At 48.9% G+C, this 21,450-nt stretch overlaps 1 protein-coding gene and 1 non-coding gene across 2 annotated transcripts; both read left to right on the top strand.

Moving 5' to 3' along the window:
* The first annotated feature begins 2,299 nt into the window (after nt 1–2,299).
* Nucleotides 2,300–18,079, top strand: ANGEL2 (angel homolog 2). The gene is made up of 9 exons (XM_049769514.1): nt 2,300–2,441; nt 4,759–5,063; nt 9,379–9,629; nt 11,001–11,070; nt 12,252–12,673; nt 13,693–13,804; nt 14,252–14,312; nt 15,342–15,505; nt 17,168–18,079. The coding sequence occupies exons 1-9, from the start codon at nt 2,383–2,385 to the stop codon at nt 17,317–17,319; spliced, it is 1,596 nt and encodes a 531-aa protein (XP_049625471.1). The 5' UTR covers nt 2,300–2,382; the 3' UTR covers nt 17,320–18,079.
* LOC126005304 (small nucleolar RNA U2-19) lies at nt 9,700–9,775 on the top strand. Its single transcript, XR_007494445.1, has one exon. It is a non-coding gene; the product is annotated as a small nucleolar RNA U2-19 (small nucleolar RNA).
* Nucleotides 18,080–21,450: the final 3,371 nt, after the last annotated feature.

The raw sequence follows: 21,450 nt of genomic DNA, 5'->3' as shown, positions 1-21,450 counted from the left end.
TCCCGGCCCCGGTTTCTGGATATTTTTTGTTTGTTTTTTGTTTTATAATTTGATGAGTTCACACTAAAGGTGTCAAATTGGACCCCTGCCTCTGCACTCAGGAATTATTCCTGGACTGTTCAGGGGACCATATAAGGGGCCTCGTCTCTATTCCTCTCCAGTTTCTATCTTTTGGAGACCTGCCCATTTAAAGAATGCTTTCCAAAAAAAAAAAAAAACCTGAGTCCTGTCTTCAAATCCATAGTGTGAACACAAGACACTCACACTACACATCCTGGCGATGTGTAACTCCAAGATCCGTTGCAAACTTTCTGTGGAAACCTTTTCTAGGGAATCCGGTGAAAGAGAGCCCTTTGAATGTCCAGGCAAATGATAGAAATAAACGGGACCAGAACACTAGTACAGCATGCAAGTCGCTTGCCTTGCACCGCAGCTAACCTGGGATTAATCCCGCATCCCATGTGGTCATGGGTGATTAATTTGAGTGAGTGATTATTGAGCACAGCCAGGAGTGATTAATTTCTGAGTGCAGAGCCAAGAGTAAACTCCAGATGTGACCCCTAAAAGAGGGTGTGTGTGTGGAATGAGTGATAGCACGACCGGGAAGGCGTTTTTCTTGCACAGGCTGGCCCGGGTTCGATCTCCGGCATCCCATAGGGTCCCCAGAGACTTGAAGGAGTGTGAAGAGGCAGGGGTAATTCCTGAGCACCGCCTAGCGTAACCCCAAATATAAATACACTAAAGAATAAGTGGTGTTGGCACAATTGGTTAGACACTTGCAAAAAAGCGAACTTAGACCTTCAGCTAACACCTTGTATGAAGGTAAAATCCAAATGGATTAAAGAACTAGATATCAGACCTGAAACCATAAAGTATATAGAACAAAACGTAGGTAAAACACTACATGACATTGAGACTAAAGACATCTCTAAGGAGGAAACAGCACTCTCCAAACAAGTGGAAGCAGAAATAAATAGATGGGACTATATTAAGCTGAGAAACTTCTGCACCTCACAGGAAATAGTGCCCAGAATACAAGAGCCACCCACTGAGTGGGAGAAACTGTTCACTCAGTACCCATCAGATAAGGGGCTAATATCCAAAATATATAAGGCATTGACAGAACTTTACAAGAAAAAATCATCTAACCCCATCAAAAAATGGGAAGAAGAAATGAACACTTAGACAAAAAAAAAAATACAAATGGCTAAAAGGCACATGAAAAAATGCTCCACATCACTAATCATCAGGGAGATGCAAATCAAAACAACTATGAGGTACCATCTCACACTACAGAGATTGGCGCGCATCAGAAAGAATGAGAACAAGCAGTACTGGTGGGGATGTGGAGAGAAAGGAGCTCTTATTCACTGCTGATGGGAATGCCGTCTAGTCCAACCTTTATGGAAAGCAATATGGAGATTTCTCCAAAACCTGGAAATTGAACTCCCATACGATCCAGCTATACCACTCCTAGGGATATACCCTAGGAACACAAAAATTCAATACAAAAATCCCTTCATCACGCCTATATTCATTGCAGTGCTGTTTACAATAGCCAGACTCTGGAAACAGCCTAGTTGCCCCTCAAAGAAACTGTGGTACATATATACAATGGAATATTACGCAGCCGTCAGGAAAGATGAAGTCATGAAATTTTCCTATACATGGATGTTATGCTGAGTGAAATAAGTCAGAGGGAGATAAATAGACACTGAGTAGTCTCACTTATCTATGCGTTTTGAGAAAAATAAAAGACTTTGTGCAATGATTCTCAGAGACAAAAGAGAGGAGGACTGGAAGGTCTAGCTCACGACTTGAAGCTCACCACAGAGAGTGATGGGTGCAGTTAGAGAAATAATTACACTGAGAATGAATGAGGGAAGTAGAAAATCTGTCTAGAGCACAGACCGGTGTGGGGTGGGTAGGAGGGACACTTGGGACATTGATGATGGGAATGTTGCACTGGTGAAGGTTTGTTTTTTTGGTTGTTGTTTTTTTTTTTGTTTTTTTTTTTAAGGAAAAAAAAGTATAGAGTAAAAAGAAGAAATAGAAACAATAATTAATTAAAAATAAAAACATAAACACACTAAAGCCATATTTCCTCTTAAATTTCCACGGAGGGGGGGCGAGCGAGTGAGGGCCTCTCCGCTTTCCTCTTCTTTACTGTTCCTTTAAAACTAAGGGCGGGCGGGCGTGTTGCCCTTTTCTGAAATGGCCGTGCTGGCTTCAAGCGCTCTGCGCAGAGCCGCACCGTGCACCAGACAAGGCGCTCCCAGAATGCCCTGCGTGGCCGCTCCCAGCGTGCCCCGCGGTCGGCCCGCTCGCCTACGGGTGGGCATGTGAAATCGCTGCGGGACGTCGTGGCCTCGCGGAGCCGGCATGGAAGCGTGGCGCTGCGTGAGGAGGAGCTACGGCCGCTGTGCGGCGGGCCGAGGCCGGTCAGTAGAGGGCCGGGGCGGGCGGCTCCGGCTGGGCCCGGGGAGGCTGGGGGCGAGGACCGGAAGGGACGCCGGACGGAGCGCTTGCCGCCGACGTTTGGCCCAGGCCCAGCCCTGGCCCCACGCAGCGGGAATGACAAAGATCGGGCCGGAGCGGTGGCGCGGAGCGGTAAGGCGTCTGCCTTGCGCGCGCCAGCCTAGGACGGGCCGCGGTTCGATCCCCCCCACCCCCGGCTTCCCATATGGTTTCCCCAAGCCAGGAGCGATTTCTGAGTGCATAGCCAGGAGGAACCCCAGAACGTCATGGGGGGTGGCCCAAAAACCATAAACCAAAACAAGGAGGCGGAGAGATGCATGGAGGTAGGGTGTTTGCCTTGCAGCAGAAGAACGGTGGTTCGAATCCCGGCACCCCATAGGGTCCCCCGAGCCTGCCAGGAGCGATTTCTGAGCATAGAGCCAGGAGGAACCCCTGGGCGCTGCCGGCTATGATCCAAAAACAAAACAAAAAGAAATGACAAAGATCGACGCGCCCCGTCTAGCCCAGACTGCTGTGGTGCATCAGCTGCAAGCAGGTAACAGGTATTCCAGACTAGGAAACTCAAGCGTCAGGGCCCGAGATCGGGGGCCTGGCGCGCTCTCTCTCTCTGCAAGGACCGAAGGGTACCCTAGGGAGGACACACCACCTTCTATGAAAGTACTTCCGACGGCTGCTCCAAGCAAGAAGCTTCTCCGAATCCGAGCCCATTGCCACAGTGAGGCAGCCGGCTGTGGGAGTTCCAAGTGGAATAATGGAGCCGAGCCAGTGCTCGTCCGCAGGGGTCTGTAGTTTAGGAGGTGCTGGTGGTGGGTTTGGGGTGCTAGTGAATTGGGATCCAGAACGGCTGGCTCGTTTGTTGCGCCCAGAAAAAAACAGCTTTTTTGATACCAAGAGAAGCACTTGGTTCTTCACCACTGCCCGTTGGCAGGACAGATGTTTGATACCGGTGCTGAACTTGTGGTAGACATTTCACCACCCCCCCCTTCCCTGGCTACTGCAGGTGTCTGGAAACTAGATGATCTCTGTGTTTGAACGACTGTTGAGATGTCAGAGAGAGAGAGAGAGATCAGGCTTTTACCTCGTAATCATTGTCACCGCCTAAGCAGAACCACCAGAGCCAGGAGGTGTGGACCAAAAGACCCCAGGGGAAGAAATCCCTGGTCAGGCGGGTTTGTATAGGGGGGTTGTACAGGGCTTAAGGCACTTGCTTAGCACACGGTTGACCCTGATTCCATCCCTGTCGCTGCTTATGATCCCCATCACCCCCAGCAGCAGTAATCCTTGAGCACTACCAGGTGTTGCCCCAAAACAAAACAAAAAAATCCTGGTTTGTGGCCTGTGGGTTGCATTACCTGGTGGGGGTAATGTTGATCCTAATGACACTAGAAGACTTGCATCTTCTGATACTGACGTCTTGGGCCTTATAATACCCTTTGGAACCAGCTCCCTGAATCCACATCCGAGTTAGAGGAGAGATTTCTCTTTAAATTTCACTTTGTCTCCGTGTTTGAGTGTTTGATCTAAGTCTTATGCAGCATGTAAATCTTATCTTGTCCATTGAAGTTTTGCTAGAAAACTGGGCAGGTTCTCTTTTTTGTTTATTTTTATTTATTTATTTATTTTTTTATTGTAGGGGAGAGCCAGTTTGGGCCACATATGCTAATACTTAAGGCTTGCTCCCCGCTCTTTGCCTGGAATCATTCCTTGCAGGTCTCAGGACCATATGGGGTTCTGGGGATGGATGGATCCTGGGTCAGTAGCATGCCCGACCAGTGCCCTACCTTGGGATACTATTGTTCTGGTCCTAGGAAGCTACTCTTAGTGGCTCGTACATCTCTTGGTTTGCCTGTTGAAGTCCAGATGGCATGTGGGTGAATTCTGTGCTGTGGTACTGAATAAGAGCCACCATTTTATCTTGAATAAGGAGCATATTCAGGGGCCAGAGAACATAGCAGAGAGGGTGCTTGCCTTGCATTTGGCCAACCCATTTTGATCCCAGCATTCCATATGGTTCCTGAAATACCTCCAGGAGTGATTCTGGCGGAGCATAGAGCTCAGCCATCCTGAGCATCTCTGGGTATAACCCAATCTCCCCCAGATATCTCCCCCCAAAAAAGGAGCATATCAGAAATTGCTAGAATAGTCATAGTAGGTAGCTCCTCCTTCCCACCATCTTTCACAGGTCTACCTTGTTCCCTTAAGAAGCAGGACCATGTTTGCAGGCAGCGGGGAGGAGCAGGAAGCAGGAAGGGTACCTTAAGCAGCGTGTCTTTCTTCCAGCTCCCCCATGCTGCTCCGTATGCAGAGGACTCTGGGCCGAGACTGGACGGTGCCGTGGGAGGCGCTGCAGAGCCGCTGCTGGCACAGATACGTCTTGAGTTGCATGAGGTGGCCAGGACGTTATTCCCGTGTCCCATACCCCTACCTGAGCACTCGGCGGTTTTCCTTGAATTTGAGGCCACCCCGCTGGCTGGAATCCGGAAGTCAACTCCAGCACCTGAGCCGCCCCTCCTGGCTCCATCTCTCCGGCTACATCATGACCCAGGAGTCCGAGGCACCCTCGTCCAAACGGAGGAAGCGCCAAGGTAAAGAGACTGGCGCCTTCCATGGTGCTCACTGCTGGCTTGAAACTCTGGTTTTCTCTTATCAAGAACTCCTTGGTTTTTGGTGAGGGGGGATCCACACTTTGTGATGCTCCAGGGCAACTTCTGTCTCAGCTCAGGGCTCATTCCTAGTGAGGCTCAGGGACCCCTTACTATAGGATGTGGACCCCAGTTTCCAGCATTTCTATCACATGCACTCAGCTTTTCTCTGGCTCTGTATTTGGCCAGTATTTGCAGTATTTGGCCAAGAATTTCTTTTCCTGTTACTAACAGCAACGGTTGAAGTGGTGATTGGAGAAAACATGGAGATTAGAGATTATCTCCTAACCCACCTTTCTGAACTGCTCCTTAGACATTAGTGGGTTAAATGCTGGGAGTCAGCAGTGCTCAGAAAAATTCCAACTTCAATGTTGCACTTTTTTGTTTTGTTTTGTTTTTTTGGGCCACACCCAACGATACTCAGTGATTACTCCTTACTCGGCACTCAGAAATCACTCCTGGCAGGCTTGGGGAACCATATGGGGCATCAGGAATCAGACCCAGGTCAGTCACATTCAAGGTAAATGCCATACCCACTGTACTATCAATCTGGCTCCATCATGTTTGTACTTTTAAGGCTCATGTCAGCATAAGGCTGATCTCTTGGGAGTCATCGTATAGCAAAGGTATTTTCCAGGTTTGAGCTTATTAAATTTTATGTCTCAAGCTAGATCCTAGGGGCCGAGCGATAGCACATTGGTAAGGTGTTTGCCTTGCACGCAGCCAACATGGACCTCGGTTCGAATCCTGGCATCCCATATTGTCCCCCCAAGCCTGCCAGGAGCGACTTCTGAGCACAGAGCCAGGGGTAACTCCTAAGCACCCTCGGTGTGACCCAAAAACAAAAAAAGGGGCTGAAGAGATAGCATGGAGGTAGGATGTTTGCCTTGCATGCAGAAGGACGGTGGTTCGAGTCCCTGAGCCTACCAGGAGCGATTTCTGAGCGTACAGCCAGGAAAAACCCCTGAGTGCTGCGACCCAAAAACAAACAAACAAAAAAAAGCTGGATCTTAGAGCTCTAAGGTCCTAGTGCTGAGTGTGTATACAGATTTTAGCTCTTTTGGGGGGACCCACAGCCTGCAGCGAGGGTACACATGGCTCCTTGGTGATAGGTGATGACAGTGAGAGCCTGTCCTCTGGCCCACCAAGACCACCTGACTCTGCCCTTCCTAGATGTTGCCAATAAGGGACACACACTCTATTAAGCCACATTCGTGACTTCCACTCTCTCACTAGCCCTTCCACTCTGAACACCAGCCACACCTGATTGCCTGTCCCTCCAAAGTGGCATTTGAGGGACTCTGATTCAGCTTCCTAAAGCCTGTTCTCATTGTGTTTCTGCCTCACCTTCCTTCTCCACTGTGTCTATCTGTTCCTCCTGGTATAGAAAGTACAGAGCCCTTTGGGTTTGTGCCCTGAAGTCTGAGAAGGCTTCCCCCTATTCATGTTGTCTTCCATGCCGTGGAGAACTCATTTCCTGTATAAGGACATTGCTGTGCCAATGAGAAATGTGTATCTTCCCCTCCTACCCTGCCTTATTAACCCAGGGCTGCTCACCAAGTGAAAAGACTCAACCCTTTCAAGCCCTCATTATTTGAAAGTAGCACATTAATTGGACCATCAGACAGTGATTATTCAAAACATAAGATTGCAAAGAAGGGGGCCGGAGAGATAGCACAGCGGTGTTTGCCTTGAAAGCAGCCGATCCAGGACCTAAGGTGGTTGGTTTGAATCCCGGCGTCCCATATGGTCCCCTGTGCCTGCCAGAAGCTATTTCTGAGCAGAAATCCAGGAGTAACCCCTGAGCACCTCCGGGTGTGACCCAAAAACCAAAAAAAAAAAAGATTGCAAAGAAGAATTGGCTTATCTAGTCTTCATTGCTCTGACTATAAAAGGCTTTTTGGCTTTGAGGGATACCCCAGCAGTACTCAGGGCTTACCCCTGATTCTGCACTTAGGGATCACTCTGGCACTACATGGTGAACCCTATGGGATACCAGAGATCAAACCCGAATCAGCGGGGGGGGGGGCCGGGAGGTGGCGCAAGAGGTAAGGTGCCTGCCTTGCCTGCGCTAGCCTTGGACGGACCGCGGTTCGATCCCCGGTGTCCCATATGGTCCCCCAAGCCAGGAGCAACTTCTGAGTGCATAGCCAGGAGTAACCCCTGAGCGTCAACGGGTGTGGCCCAAAAAACAAAAACAAAAAAACCCCGAATCAGCTTCATGCAAGGCAAGTGCCCTTCCACCTGTGCTAGTTCTCTTAGCCCATGCCAAGTTTTAGTGCATTGACATTTGAATTGACATTTTATAACACAGTTTGGATGGTGATTGTTTGTTTCTAGGCCTTCATTTTTGACCATCTCTTAATGAGTCACCCTATACCTTTGGGGTGACTGCTGTGTCCCCTCTCCACCCCAATCCCTTTCCATCTCACCCCCCATGAAGACCTGACTGCAGCTATTCTATATCATGGTGGTTTATGAACAAACAAATGAATGAATGATGTCCTGGCTCTTCAGTGGGCTTTTCAGAGCTGTTGCTACAGCTTTGGTTCTGGGCCTTAGGGTTGGGGTTTCCTGGTTCAGCAAAGAAGGGAAAAGGCTCCTCATTTCTTATATGCGCACAGCAGGCTCTAATCTCAGTTTTGTAGTAGTGAAGGTTTGGGATAGAGTAGGTTTTCTCTCTTCTACTTTTTTCCTTTTTTTCTACCACACTTGGCAGGGTTCAGGGCTCTGGTCAGGTTTCCCCCATGGAGGTGTTCAAGGTACCATTTGTGATGTCAGGGATCGAACGTGGGTCAGCTACACATAAGGCAGGTACCTTCCCCACGGTACTGTCCCCAAGGCAGTGTCCCCAACACTTCCTTTATGTTCTCTCCGCCTGAGCTCCCAACACCCGTCCCTTGGCACCCTCATTGCTCAACACTGGACAGAGAGCACTGCTGAAACTCGAGCAGCTGCACCCTCTCCCAGCACCAGAAAGAACTACCTCTTTTGGGCCACCCCAGCAGTGCTCAGAGCTGACTTCTGGCTCTGCACTCACTCCTAGTGGTGCTCTTGGGCCCAAATGGGATGCTGGGGGTTGAACCCATGCAAGGTAAATACTCTCCCTACTATGCTATCTCTCTGAGAGAACAAACCTTAAAGTTAAGGTTTTTTCTTCCCTCTAGTCTGCTTGGACAGGTAGAAAGAAGCATTTCCTTGATAGAACTGTTATTTGGTAGAATTCAAAGTTGATTATCCAGCAAAGTAAAAACCTTTGTGCAGGACCTGGTTCTTAGACCAGGCATTCTGTGGTGCCAAAGTCCATCAGTCTAGTTCTTGGGCTTATCTTCCTGATGCTGGAGTTCACACCTCAGACAGCTCAGACAGATTTTCCCTTCTTATGTTTCTTTTTTTTTTTTTTTTTTTTTTGGTTTTTGGGTCACACCTGTTTGATGCTCAGGGGTTACTTCTGGCTATGCGCTCAGAAATCGCCCTTGGCTTGAGGGGACCATATGGGACGCCGGGGGATCAAACCTCGGTCCGTCCTATGCTAGCGCTTGCAAGGCAAACACCTTACCTCTAGCGCCACCTTCCCGGCCCCCCTTCTTATGTTTCGATGGTACCGAGAGTCCTGTGTTTGTTGGCCAATGAGAAGGACCATATGCCAGTGATGGTCCCCATGATTCTACCCTTGGTAGACGGAAACTCTCCACACCCACCATTGCTGCCTATGGCTCCTGTGTCACCACTGTTATTCCCCATGACATTGTGGTGAACACAAGGTGCCCCAACTCCCCCTGTGCTTATGTGAATCCAGGTCTCAGTCTTCCAGGGCTTCATGATCATTCACTCATGCACAGCAAAAATAGTCATATACAGACTTCTTTGGCCTCCCACAGAGTTTTCATTAAAAAATAGTTATCCTTCATCGCCTCCCTCATCGTCCATCTTTCAGTAAACAAATAGAAAGCATTTCTTGCTCCCCCGATTGCTGTTGAGGACACACACGAATACACACATCATACCAACACCGTTTGCTCTGGGCCTTAGCGGGATGCTCATGTTCAGTCGTGAAGTCCCCTGGGAGATGGTACCCAGACCCTGCCCTGTTGCTTCCCTTTCTTCGGGAAGCTCTTGGGTCTGGCACTTACTCACCCCTGTCCTGGGGAGAAGCACCTGGTATTTCAATGCGGGACTTTTGGTAAGGCATAGGGGAGATTTGGGATCAGGGAACCAGACTGGCCTGCTTGACCTCAATCCCTCTTCTTTCGGCCAGGTGTGCTGCAGCGGCACTGGGAGTACATACGCAGCAAGAAGGAACAGGCCAGAGTCGATGGAGACAGCAACGACACCCAGCGAGAGGACAGCAGCACCACCTTTGACTTCTCAGTGATGTCCTACAATATCCTGGCCCAGGACCTGCTGGAGGACAACTCACATCTATACCGGCACTGCCAGAGGCGACTTCTACACTGGGGCTTTCGCTTTCCCAACATCCTGAAAGAGATCAAACATCTGGATGCAGATGTAAGTATTGAAACCCCAGAATCTTCCTCTGAGGGCCAGGGTATTTTTCTGAGATCCACTCAGAAAAGTGGATCAATGATGAAAATAGCCAAATCTGAGCATCAGAAGGATCCCCATCCACTGGTGCATGATCTCCAGTTCTGAGAAGCAACAATACTGTAGTGTGTGTGTGTGTGTGTGTGTGTGTGTGTGTGTGTGTGTGTGTGTGTGTGTGTGTGTGAGTGGCTGTGGGGTGTGGGTGTGGGTGGAGGGAAGGAAATGTATGTAAAGGGGCTTTGTGTGCATGTGTGCAGGTAGATCAGTTCTGAGCGATGATGACCACCTTTCTTACTGACCTTTATTGCCATGAAGGTTCTACACTTGATCTGAGCTCAGGAAAGACAGAAGGGTTCTGTGGTGTCTTTGTCTATGGGGTAAGAGATTCTTACGTCTCGGCTGCAGAGTACCTGACCAGGTACTATGGCTTAGTCACTGCCACCGCTTGGTATCAAGTCTTGGGATTTCTCATAAAAGACTCCAGTGTCTTTAGTAGCGGGGAGAAGAGGGCATGGAGCATTTTTTGAGGCCCTGATTGAAGCCTCAGCACCAAGCAAAAGCCCAGACTACCCAAATTGAGATCCTGGGTAGTTTTGAGACCAGAACTATAAATTACAGGCATTGAGGACATGTTTCATTTGAAGATTAGGTGCCCTATGCCAGCGTTAGTGCTGATCACATATTCATGGAAATGCACTCCTTGAGGACAAGAGTGCTGAGGTAGGGGTCAGGGGCTGGCCTTTTCCCCCTCTGTCCCCCTCACGAGCAACAAGGAAATAAAGGCCCAAGATGTCTTAGTACTAATGAGCATGTGGATATGTCAGTTCAGGGGAAATAACCTGCTTACGTGAATTCAAATACTTTTAAATCAAAGGCTTTAAATTCAAAGGTTTGTGGATCAGAAAGAGAGTGAAGTGGGTAGGGCATTTGTCTTGCTCACAGCCCACCTGAGTTCAGTCCCTGGCACCCCACATGCCCATACCTCACCCTTCCAGGAGTGATCCCTGAGCATAGAGCCAAGAGTAAGTCCTCTGGGGATAGCCCAAAAATAAACCCCAGAAAAAACAGTTTGTGGAGAGTAGAAGAGTTAGGTGTTTAGACCAGGATTGGGGACTGTTGGTGTGAGAGGTCTGTAAAGAGCTAGGAAATGGGATTAGAAATTGCTGTTCCCAAGTGCAATAAGTACCAGTGAGCGTATACTACAGCCAGGCCTACACTCGGCAGCTGAACCCACCGGGCACCACTTAGGGCAACCAAAGCTCTTTCCTAAAGATGAAACCTCTACAAAGCTGTGTTTCCTTCTCTGTTTTAATTTCAGCCCTTTTTCCTTTTAAGATACTGTGTTTACAAGAAGTTCAAGAAGATCATTATGGAGCAGAAATAAGACCAAGTTTGGAATCACTGGGTACAAAGTAACTTTTGTTTTAGTCAAATTTGCTTTTGAAGATCTGTGTGTTGGTAAAGCATAGGTTGGTAACAAAAATATTTGGTGTATTTGGGGCAAAATCTTACTTGGGGGGAGGGGATTTGGGCATCTCCCCTGCTTGATATTGGGGGACACTGATGCCTATGGGGGTGGAGGACCATATGGGGTGCAGGGGATCGAACAGGTGCCAATAAGACATGCCTTTTCGGGGCCGGCGAGGTGGCGCTAGAGGTAAGGTGTCTGCCTTGCAAGCGCTAGCCAAGGAAAGGACCATGGTTCGATCCCCCGGCGTCCCATATGGTCCCCCCAAGCCAGGGGCAATTTCTGAGTGCGTAGCCAGGAGTAACCCCTGAGCATCTAACGGGTGTGGCCCGAAAAACCAAAAAAAAAAAAAAAAAAAAAAAAAGACATGCCTTTTCCCCTCGCCTGTCTCTGGTCCCAGGGCAACAAGCAGTATGAATTTGGGGGAACCACACCTATTGCAAAGGGGTCGGGAGAAGTCAGGTGTTCTTGGCTTTTGTGGCACTGCATCTAATCATGCTGAGAGGGAGCACCTGCTGGTCTCTGGAACCTTTGTTACTGAATGACCCCACCAGGGGCACATCACTGAGTACCAAGTGTGCTGGAGTCTCCTAACTGGAGATAAACCCCACTTGTGTCTTGTGACCACCTAGAGAAATGTATTTCTGAGGGCTGTGATTAGCCCCACACTGCAAGCTCCTGTTCCCCCCATACACGTGCCCTTACCTATGGGCTTCAAAGAAAAGCCATTTTAGGGTACCCTCCCAAGAAAGTTATTCTGGGGCCTTGGTAGTGCCAAGCCCAGTGGCCCTCGGGTGCTGCTCCCAGCTCTGCATTCTTTGAGAAGCATCACTCCTGGCTCTGCCCAGGGACCTTTAATGCCTGGGATTGAATTTGATATTCCCACAGGCACAAACTCATTTCCTGTCATGGCTGGGGAGCCAGGGGGACCACACAGCCATTCTGCCACCAGTGTGCTATTGGGAGGTTGCTCCCACATCCTGGCCATATCCCCACGCCATCTCCCTGCTTGGCATTGACTTGCTATCTGGGTGGGTCAAATTGTGTGTCTGATTGTGTGTCTTGGGGTCAGGACTGTCGGGCAGCCTTGTACCTTCAGCCCCTGGCTTTGCTCACAGGATATCACTGTGAATACAAGATGCGGACGGGCCGGAAGCCCGATGGCTGCGCCATCTGCTTCAAGCACTCCAAGTTCTCCCTCCTGTCAGCCAATCCTGTAGAGTTCTACCGGCGTAATGTTGCACTGCTGGACCGGGACAACGTGGGGCTGGTGCTGCTCCTGCAGCCCAAAGCACCACATGCCTCCTGCCCTGTGGTGTGTGTGGCTAACACACACCTGCTCTACAACCCACGGCGGGGTGACATCAAGCTCACGCAGCTGGCTATACTCCTGGCTGAGATGACCCGTGTGGCCCAGCAGCAGGATGGCAGCTTCTGCCCCGTGGTCATGTGTGGTGACTTCAACTCTGTGCCTGGCTCCCCACTTTACAGCTTCATCAGGGACGGGAAGCTGGACTACGAGGGACTCGCCATAGGCCAGGTGAGTGCCATCTACCCACCCATCCCCAGGGTAGGTGTGTCCCGATTGAAGAGCGACCCTTCTGTCTGCCTGGAGAGGAAGGGGTGGGCAATGCCAGGTCCAGGGATGATAAGGGCATGTGCAATAACTTAAATCTCTGTGTGGAAGGAACCGCACTGTGGCAGTCTAGAGGCACCATGAGCGCCATGACCCAGGTGCTACACGTCGCTGTTCTGTGGCAGTGACTGACCTATGGCATCTCCACTGTGCTTGTGTTCACCTGCTAAAGATCATTTGATCCATGGTATTTTTTTTTTTTTTTGTGGTTTTTTTGGGTCACACCCGGCAGTGCTCAGGGGTTATTTCTGGCTCCAGGCTCAGAAATTGCTCCTGGCAGGCACAGGGGACCATATGGGGCACTGGGATTCGAACCGATGACCTCCTGCATGAAAGGCAAATGCCTTACCTCCCTGCTATCTCTCCAGCCCCGATCCATGGTATTTTGAGTTCTCTGCCATCTTGCCACTTTTTTGTTTTTAGAGTCACACTTAGTGGTGCTCAGGGGTTACTCCTGGCTCTACGCTCAGGTGGTGCTCAGGGTACCCTGTGGGATGCTAGTTGGATGCGTGCCAGACCAGCGCCTCCTCACTGTGCTATTGCTCTGGCTCCGCCACCACCTCTTAGGAGATCTTTCAGTTGGTACTGGTCAGGATATTACTCGTGAGAAACTTGAGGCCCCTGGATCCCATCCCTGGCATGGGAAAAAATAATTCTGGCCAGTAGTTTATATAATGGAAACTAGAAAATCCTGAGTAGTGTTAGCCCAAAGTCAGAAATTATTTCCTTGACCAAGTCTAAAAAATGTACAGTCAATTTTTAGGGGAAAAAAAATGCCTTGAAGGGGTTTATTTCCCAAGCATGAGGGACTGCTTGACATAGTGGGCAAAGGGGGCGCTGCCTATCCTAGAATCTCCTGGGAAATGGCGTCCCTTCATGAACATGAAATCCCCTCACTGAAGAGCTTGTTGCATTCTGCATAGGTCTCTGGCCAGGAGCAGTCATCCCGGGGACACAGAACCCTGACCATACCCATCTGGCCCCCCAGTCTCGGCATCTCCCAGAACTGTGTTTACGAGGCCACCAAAATGGCAGGTGAGTGGCCATGCAGCCTGTGCATCAGGAACCAGCCCTTGAGAAGGACTTAGCCCAAAGAGATATTCTCAGAGACCCATGGACGGTAGCAGGGCTGGAGCCAGCAGATCTAGCAGAGGGGAGGGCATTTGCCTGGTGCCCACCTTTGGGTTTTATAAATGTACCTTCCTCTAAGCTCCATGTTCAGAATTCAATTGGTCTGAATCTCTTGCTTTGGAAATGTTTGCATATTATTTTTGCTACTTCTGGGGAAACCATTGAAACATTTTCCCGAGCCACCAACTCGACTAAATGTGTCACCTCTGAAATTTAATGATGTAAACTCATGGTCCATCAGTAAAGGGGAAAATACACACAAGTTAAATGGGTCTCACCAACTGTTTCCCGGGCAAGAAGAAATACGCACACTTACCCAGCAGCCAGAGCAGCACTTACCATTTATCTCAGCACCCACAGGCGCTGGCCCAACGCAGACACCGCTGGACAAAGCAGACGAGAGCGCCAGCAAGTGAGTTATAGGGAGAATAGTCTGCATTTGCCCATTTGAACGCGGGATGCCATGGAGTCTCAAAAACCTTCTGCAGGAGGGGTAGAGTGATACCACAGTGGTAGGGTGTTTACCTTAAAAGCAGCCAACCTGGGATGGACCCGGGTTTGATTTCTGGCATCCCATATGTTCCTTCGAGCCTGTTAAGAGCGATTTCTGAGCATAGAGATGGAATAACCCCAAAGTGCCACTAGGTGTGGCCCAAAAACCAAAAAGAAATGAACCTTTTGCATTGTGTTTGCTCTTGGACCTATATAATAGGTTGGGGCTGCACCCAGACCATTGCTCGTAGGGGCATGGTCAAATTCAGGGCTACTGCATGCACAGAAGCCTGGAGTTGAGGCCTAGAAAGTCAGTACATCAGGAAGGTAGTCATTTTCCTTTATGCCACCAATCTGGGTTCCATCCCCAGCACCATTCTGATACCCTGAGCACCACCAGGGGTGGCCCCCAATCAGAAAGTCACATTAGAATGTAGTGTGGGGCCAGAGAGAAGCACAGTGGTAGGGCATTTGCCTTGCATGTAGCTAACCTGGGAGGGATCCAGTTCAATGCCTGGCATCACATATGGTCCCCCAGCCTGCCAGGAGTGATTTCTGAGTGCAGAGCCAGGAGTAACCCCTGAGCACTGCCTAGGTGTGGCCCAAAAACTAATCAAATAAATAAAGTTTAAAAAAAAATAGAATTTAGTTGTTAAGCTCTCTCACATTCCCAGCCTGGTTCATGGGCTGTGATCTGCTCTCATCAAACTTGTCCAGAGATCTGGCTACAACATTAAAATTAAGAAGATGCTTTTGTTTGGGGGTTTTGTTTCCTTGGAGTTGCTCCAAGGGCCCTATTCCTGGGCACAGAGCCTGGGCATTGTTCCCAAAAGTGCCAGCATCTGCCCTACCTGGAGAGCCTGCCCTGCACCCTCCAGCCGTCCCTGCCCAATTGCTGTGAAAGCCACGCTGAGCTGGATGGGTACTGAGCCCCCACCTCTCCCTGCAGGCCACCCTCCAGCTTGCAGCACCATTTCAGTCTGGCATCAGTGTACTCCCACTACGAAGCCAACTCAGGCATCCCAGAGGTGACCACCTGCCACTCCCGAAGTGCCATCACCGTGGACTACATATTCTACTCTGCCACAAAGGATGCTGCCTCTGAGCAGCAAGGTACCTGCACCCACTGTGAGCCGGGAGGGACACGTCTGGGGGTTCCCAGGTTCCAGTGGGTGGCTGTGCTCACAGGTAGCTACCTATATGGGGGGTAAAGTACCTGCAACCCTGTGTGTCAAGAAGCCCCAGAGCTGACACACTGCCTTCAGCGCTGCCTAGTGAGCACTGTCCCTGTCCCTGTCCCTGTCCCGGCTGGGTCCTCTGTTGATTAGTCTGATTCCAGGGATGGAACCAGGGCCTCAGGTCAGGCTCCTGCCCTCCACTGCAAACTGTTGTGTTTAGAGAAGGCAGTTCTGTTGGAAATGGCTGGCAGGGGCCTGAGCCATTGGACTACAAGGACACCTGGGTTTCATCCCTGGCACCACATTTAATCCCTGAGCTCAAAACCAGGAGTACCTGCTGGGTGTGGTCCCAAAACCAAAAAAATAAAATGACTAGAATTAAAAAAAAAAACAAAACACTATACTCAGAATACTTCATTATCTAAACTGCAAGCAGCTTTTTTTGTTCATGGTTTTGCCTTTTCATTCTTTGCTTGATTTTGTTTGGGGGGCTGCACCCAGTGGCACTTGAGTTACTCCTGGTCCTGTGTTCAGAAGATACTCCTGGCAGGCTTGGGGACCATATCATATACTGGGGATCAAATGTGGGTCCACCGCATGCAAGGCAAACACTACCTGGTGTGCTATTGCTCCAGCCCAGTTTTACCCTTTTTACTTCGATTATTTTATTTATTTTATTTATTCATTTATTTATTTTGGCTTTTCGGGCCATACCCGTTTGATGCTCAGGGGTTACTCCTGGCTACGCACTCAGAAATTGCCCCTGGCTTGGGGGGGACCATATAGGACGTGGGGGGATCAAACCGTGGTCCTTTCCTTGGCTAGCACTTGCAAGGCAGACACCTTACCTCTAGCGCCACCTCGCCAGCCCCATTGCTTCGATTATCTGGGGTGCTTTTTCCCCTCCTTTCCCTTCTGGTCTGCTGTAGTTACTCCAAATCTAATGCTCCCAGCCTCCCCCACTTGGTTGTTCCTCTTGGTTCTATGACTGAAAATGTTTGCTAGGTGGCAGGCATGCACCATGCACTGAGCTCCAACACCACACAGGTTTTCTTCTCTTCCTGTGTGCCACCAGTAATCTAGAACTGAACCTTCCACCCTCTCTCTTCCTCCCTGCCTTGACCAGTGCTTACCAGCCCAAGTGATGGAGGATTTCCCATCAGGTCTCGATTTCTAATGACTTTTAGCATCTTAAATGTTGTACTGATGTTTCTAGTAAACTAGAATTAGTTCTATTTTTAAATAGAACTAACTTCAAAGTGATCAGAGCAATAATAGCACAGTGGGGAGGGTGTTTGTCTTGCATTTCACCTAGGTTTGATTCCTGAGCACCACTAGGAGTGATTCCTGAGTGCAGAGCCAGGAGTGACCCCTGAGTACTGCCAGGTCCCTCCCAAAAAAAAAAAAAAGAAAGAAAACCCATCAGAGGACTGGGGATGTGGCTCTGAGGTCACACATTCCTTGGTCACTCGAACATGTGTTGTGCTTTATATGCCCTGAAAGCCTGTGGGCATAGCAGGTTCTGTGGTGTCTGGGGAGCCATCATTGGCTGCTGGGGGACTGCCACCCTAATTCGCTGTGTCTCTTCACCCCACAGGCACTGAGCTGGCTTCTGTTGGCAGCTTGACGCTGCTTGCCAGACTGTCCCTGCTCACGGAACACGACCTGTGGGCCGTCAATGGGCTCCCCAACCAGAACAGCTCCTCTGACCACCTGCCACTGCTGGCCAAGTTCCGGCTGCAGCTCTGACACGCCCACAGCTCTAGTGCTCAGTTCTTCACTGACTCTCGTTCGTTCTGTACAAGTTGATGTGTCATCTTTCTGTGCTGTGGAGTCTTTCAGTTGTGTTAAATGTTTGAAGCAGACGCAAAATAACCTTTTTTAAATTTTAAATTATTGTATCCAAACACCATGGTTATAAGGTTGTTCATACTGCAATGGTTTTTCTTTTCATGATTGCAAAATTGTTCGTGATTGAGTTTCAGTGTCCAACACCATTCACCGATGCTCGTTTCCTGCCTCCAATGTCTCCCATTTCCCTCCCACCTACCCTCCTGCCTGCCTTCAGGGCAGACATTTTTCATCTCTTTCTCTCTCTCCCCTCCTCCACCCTCTCTTTCCTCTCATCTCTCTCCTCCCTCCCTTTTATATACTGTGGCTTGCAGTATTGTTGCTGAATGGGGTATCATGCATAGCATTTTTCCTCCTTTCAGCACCCAGTTCTGCCCAGAGTGATCATTTTTAACTCTTGTTGTCACGGTGGTCCCTTTTCTGCCCTCACTGCACTCCCCACTCTGACAAGCTTCCTACCATGAATTGGTCCTCCTGGCCCTCGTCTCTATTGACTCTGGATATTAATACCATACTATTGTCAAAAGATAATTTTGCAACAATTTTCTAATAACAAAAAAATTATTTTCCTGACACGTGGGACTTAAATGTTCTTTATTGTAAAAAGACAAAATGTAAATATTTTTTATTCTCATAAATCTTGCTGGTGATTTGTAAACAGAGACTGAGTCGTCTTTGGTCCCTAGTGGTTCCCGAGTCTGGACTCTTGCAGGACCCAGCCCATTCATTGAACTCCTAGGCGGCCCTGACTACCTCCTGTGTGACCCTTTGGAGGGCACATTGCCTGGTGCGGCGCCTTCCAGAGCCCTGCAATACACCTGTCCTCTGTGGGGAACCCTGAGGGATGGAATGAGGCCTGGGCAGACACATCAGAGAAGGCCTCTCGGGGCCTGGTTTTTCTGCAGCTTTGAGCAAAGAGCCCAGCTGGAGGTGGTTAGCCCCTGAGCCACTTGTGAGTAGCACCAAGTCTGGCAACTGGGGGAGAGGGGAGTCCTGGGCCACATGCAGAAGTATGTGGGGGCTGTCCAGGCAATGTTTGGGGGGGGGGGGGCTCTGTGGTGCCCAGGGTGAGGCAGGCTGCATGCAAGGCCAGTGCCTGACCCTGCATTGTCTCTCTATAGAGCACTGGCTGTGTCTGCAGGGGGTTGATTTTAAACACAGAATGAAGGTTCCGCCTCTTCTGGGGCAATGTGAAGGGCGAAGAGCAGTGACTAGAATTTTTAAACTATTAAAAATGAAACTTCAGGGCCCGGAGAGATAGCACAGCGGCGTTTGCCTTGCAAGCAGCCGATCCAGGACCAAAGGTGGTTGGTTCGAATCCCGGTGTCCCATATGGTCCCCCGTGCCTGCCAGGAGCTATTTCTGAGCAGACAGCCAGGAGTAACCCCTGAGCACGGCCAGGTGTAACCCAAAAACCAAAAAAAAAAAAAAAAAGAAAGAAACTTCAGGGCCGGCAGGATAGTGCACTTTCCTTGCACTCAGCAGATCCAGGACAGACCTGGTTTTATCCCCAGTGTCCCATATGGTCCCCTGAGCCAGGAGCAATTTCTGAGCACATAACCAGGAGTAACCCCTGAGCGTCACTGGGTATGGCCCCCAAAAAACAAAAAAATGAAACTTCAGAGGTTAGGATTAAAGGGTCATATGCCTTTTTACTGGTAGTGATTTTATTTTGAACAATAAGGAACTATAGAAGTTCTTCATGTTGATTTATTGTATTGGGGGGGGTGGCATTTGGACCACACAGGCAGTACTCAGGTAATTCCTGGCTCTACATTCAATCAGGAATCACTCCTGGAGGTACTTGGGGAACCTTACAGGATGCCAAGAATTGAACCCAGCTTAACTGCATATCTTCACTATCCTATTGCTCTGGCTCCAACTTAAGCATCATGTTTGGTGTCATTGCCCTGAGTCCTAAGACTGAGTGGGGTGATGAGAGCTTGGAGGAGAAGACAGTGGTGAGCCTGCCTGGTCTCAGCCTGCTGCACAGTACTCAGCATGCACATTGACAGTACCTCCACACAGTACTTAGCACACACTGTCAGCACCCCCACATAGCACTCAGCACACACACTGCCAGTATCTCCGCTCACCAGACATGTTACATGGACAATGCAGATGATGTGGCTTCTATTTCCCTAAGCTCTTGAGCATATTCTCTCTTCTCTTCCTCTCCTCTCCTCTCTCCCCTCTCCTCTCTCTCTCCTCTTTTCCTCTTGCCTCTCCTCTCTCTCTTCCTCTCTCCCCTCCTCTCTCCCTCACCTTCTCTCCTCTCCCCTCCTCTCTCCTCTCCCCTCCTCTCTCCACTCCCCTCCCTCTCCCCTCCCCTCCCTCTCCTCTCCCCTCCCCTCCCTCCCTCCTCTTTCCCTCTCCCTCCCTCCCTCTCTCCCTCTCCCCTTCTCTCCCTCTCCCTCTCTCTCTCTCTTCTCTCTCTCTCCCTCTCTCTCTCTCTCTCTCCCCCCCCCTCCCTCTCTCTTATTGAAAGCAGACAGCTGAAGTGCTGTTAAAGATGAGATCAGGGTAAGCCCTGAGTGCAGAGCCAGGAGTGATCCAAGCACAGAAACCAGAATAACTCCTGAATGCAGAGCCAGGAGTGAGCCTTGAGCATTGTTGGGTTTGACCCAAAAACTTTTTTTTTTTTTAAAGATAAAGTACCAAAGTAGAGTGAAAAGTAAGATGGCATGAAAGGATAGAGGGGTGAGAGATACCACCTATCAATCATGTAAGTAAAAGGAAATGGCGTCAGTTCATACCCCAGGAGAACAGTCTGTTTCCAGGATGGTTTTATTCAAGTCCCATGCAGGTATGAACATACATGTGTGAGAAGACATGAACTCGAGGCATGCATTTATAGGGTACCCTCTAAAATACCAGTATACAAGTTTTCTTTTTACTTAGAAAAATACCCACTAAAACAAGCACAGTTTTTCTTAAAGATTTAAAAAAGAAAAAGTATTGGTCAGAACAAAGCCCAAGAGATAAAGACGATTCTGAATTGTGTGTCAAAAAAACTGTACAGGGTTGTACATAAAACTATAGTTTACAAAAGCCTCGAGTGTAGTAGTAATACTGAGTTAAGATTCCCAAAGTTCTGTATACCAAGATCTCTTAATAAAATCCTTATGAAATAATTGACTTAGAAAAAGTGAAATGCTTATGATTTCATTGTATAGAAAATATGAAATATCACTTTCTGAAATAAAGTGTACTCAAAACAGCAGAACCTTAGTCTGAAATCAAGATTTCTGTCCTCCGTTTTAACTGCATATCTTGCCATGATGGCTAAGTAAAACTTTTCCATTACTAACTTTTTTGTTTGTTTGTTTGTTTTTTCGGGTCACACCCGGCCGTGCTCAGGTGTTACTCCTGGCTCCATGCTCAGAAATTACTCCTGGCAGGCACGGGGGACCATATGGGACGCCGGGATTCGAACCTATGACCTTCTGCATGAAAGGCAAACGCCTTACCTTCATGCTATCTCTCCGGCCCCCTCCATTACTAACTTTTTAAACACTACACATCAACTCTTTTCAGTTTTATATTTTTATCTGCATCCTAGCCAATTGTTCACCACTTTTAGGGGAGATGAATCATGGCATTTTATTCTTTCTCTTTGCCTTACATAATTTCACTGGATGGCTGCACTAGAAGTTAAGCATGTGATGCCTTTTCCATCCTGAAGCATTTAAATTAAAATGACAGCAATGAACGTGTTAAATAAATTCTCATTTCTGTTGGAAAATGAATCAAGTAAGTGAAGGGGGAATGGGTTACTAATTCAATTATCGAGCCAGTTGGCAATTTTAAGGCTTAAGTACCACTTGGAAATGGTTTGTTTCCATTATTTCAACTCCAGGCCTTGCAAGTGCTCATGTTTCAGCTGGGCTGGTAACTAAGGATCCTGGAAAATTCTCCTCGAGCTTAAAGAAGTCCACTGCCGGGATCAACATTTCCAGCTGAAGAACAGAAGATACATGACTGTGGGGAGCCCTAAGACATATAAGAAGGATCTGAATGTTTGAGGAT

The sequence above is a fragment of the Suncus etruscus genome, chromosome 3, assembly GCF_024139225.1.
Source record: "Suncus etruscus isolate mSunEtr1 chromosome 3, mSunEtr1.pri.cur, whole genome shotgun sequence".
Taxonomy (NCBI): domain Eukaryota; kingdom Metazoa; phylum Chordata; class Mammalia; order Eulipotyphla; family Soricidae; genus Suncus; species Suncus etruscus.
This window is presented reverse-complemented; position numbering and strand designations above follow the sequence as displayed.

Bases quoted from the DNA above. Each gene is read 5' to 3' on its own strand.
- ANGEL2 (XM_049769514.1), top strand. From the start codon at position 2,383: ATGGAAGCGTGGCGCTGCGTGAGGAGGAGCTACGGCCGCTGTGCGGCG. The intron at 5,064-9,378 runs GTAAAGAGACTG...TCTTTCGGCCAG, and splicing joins CAAACGGAGGAAGCGCCAAG to GTGTGCTGCAGCGGCACTGG. The intron at 13,805-14,251 runs GTGAGTGGCCAT...CATTTATCTCAG, and splicing joins CGAGGCCACCAAAATGGCAG to CACCCACAGGCGCTGGCCCA.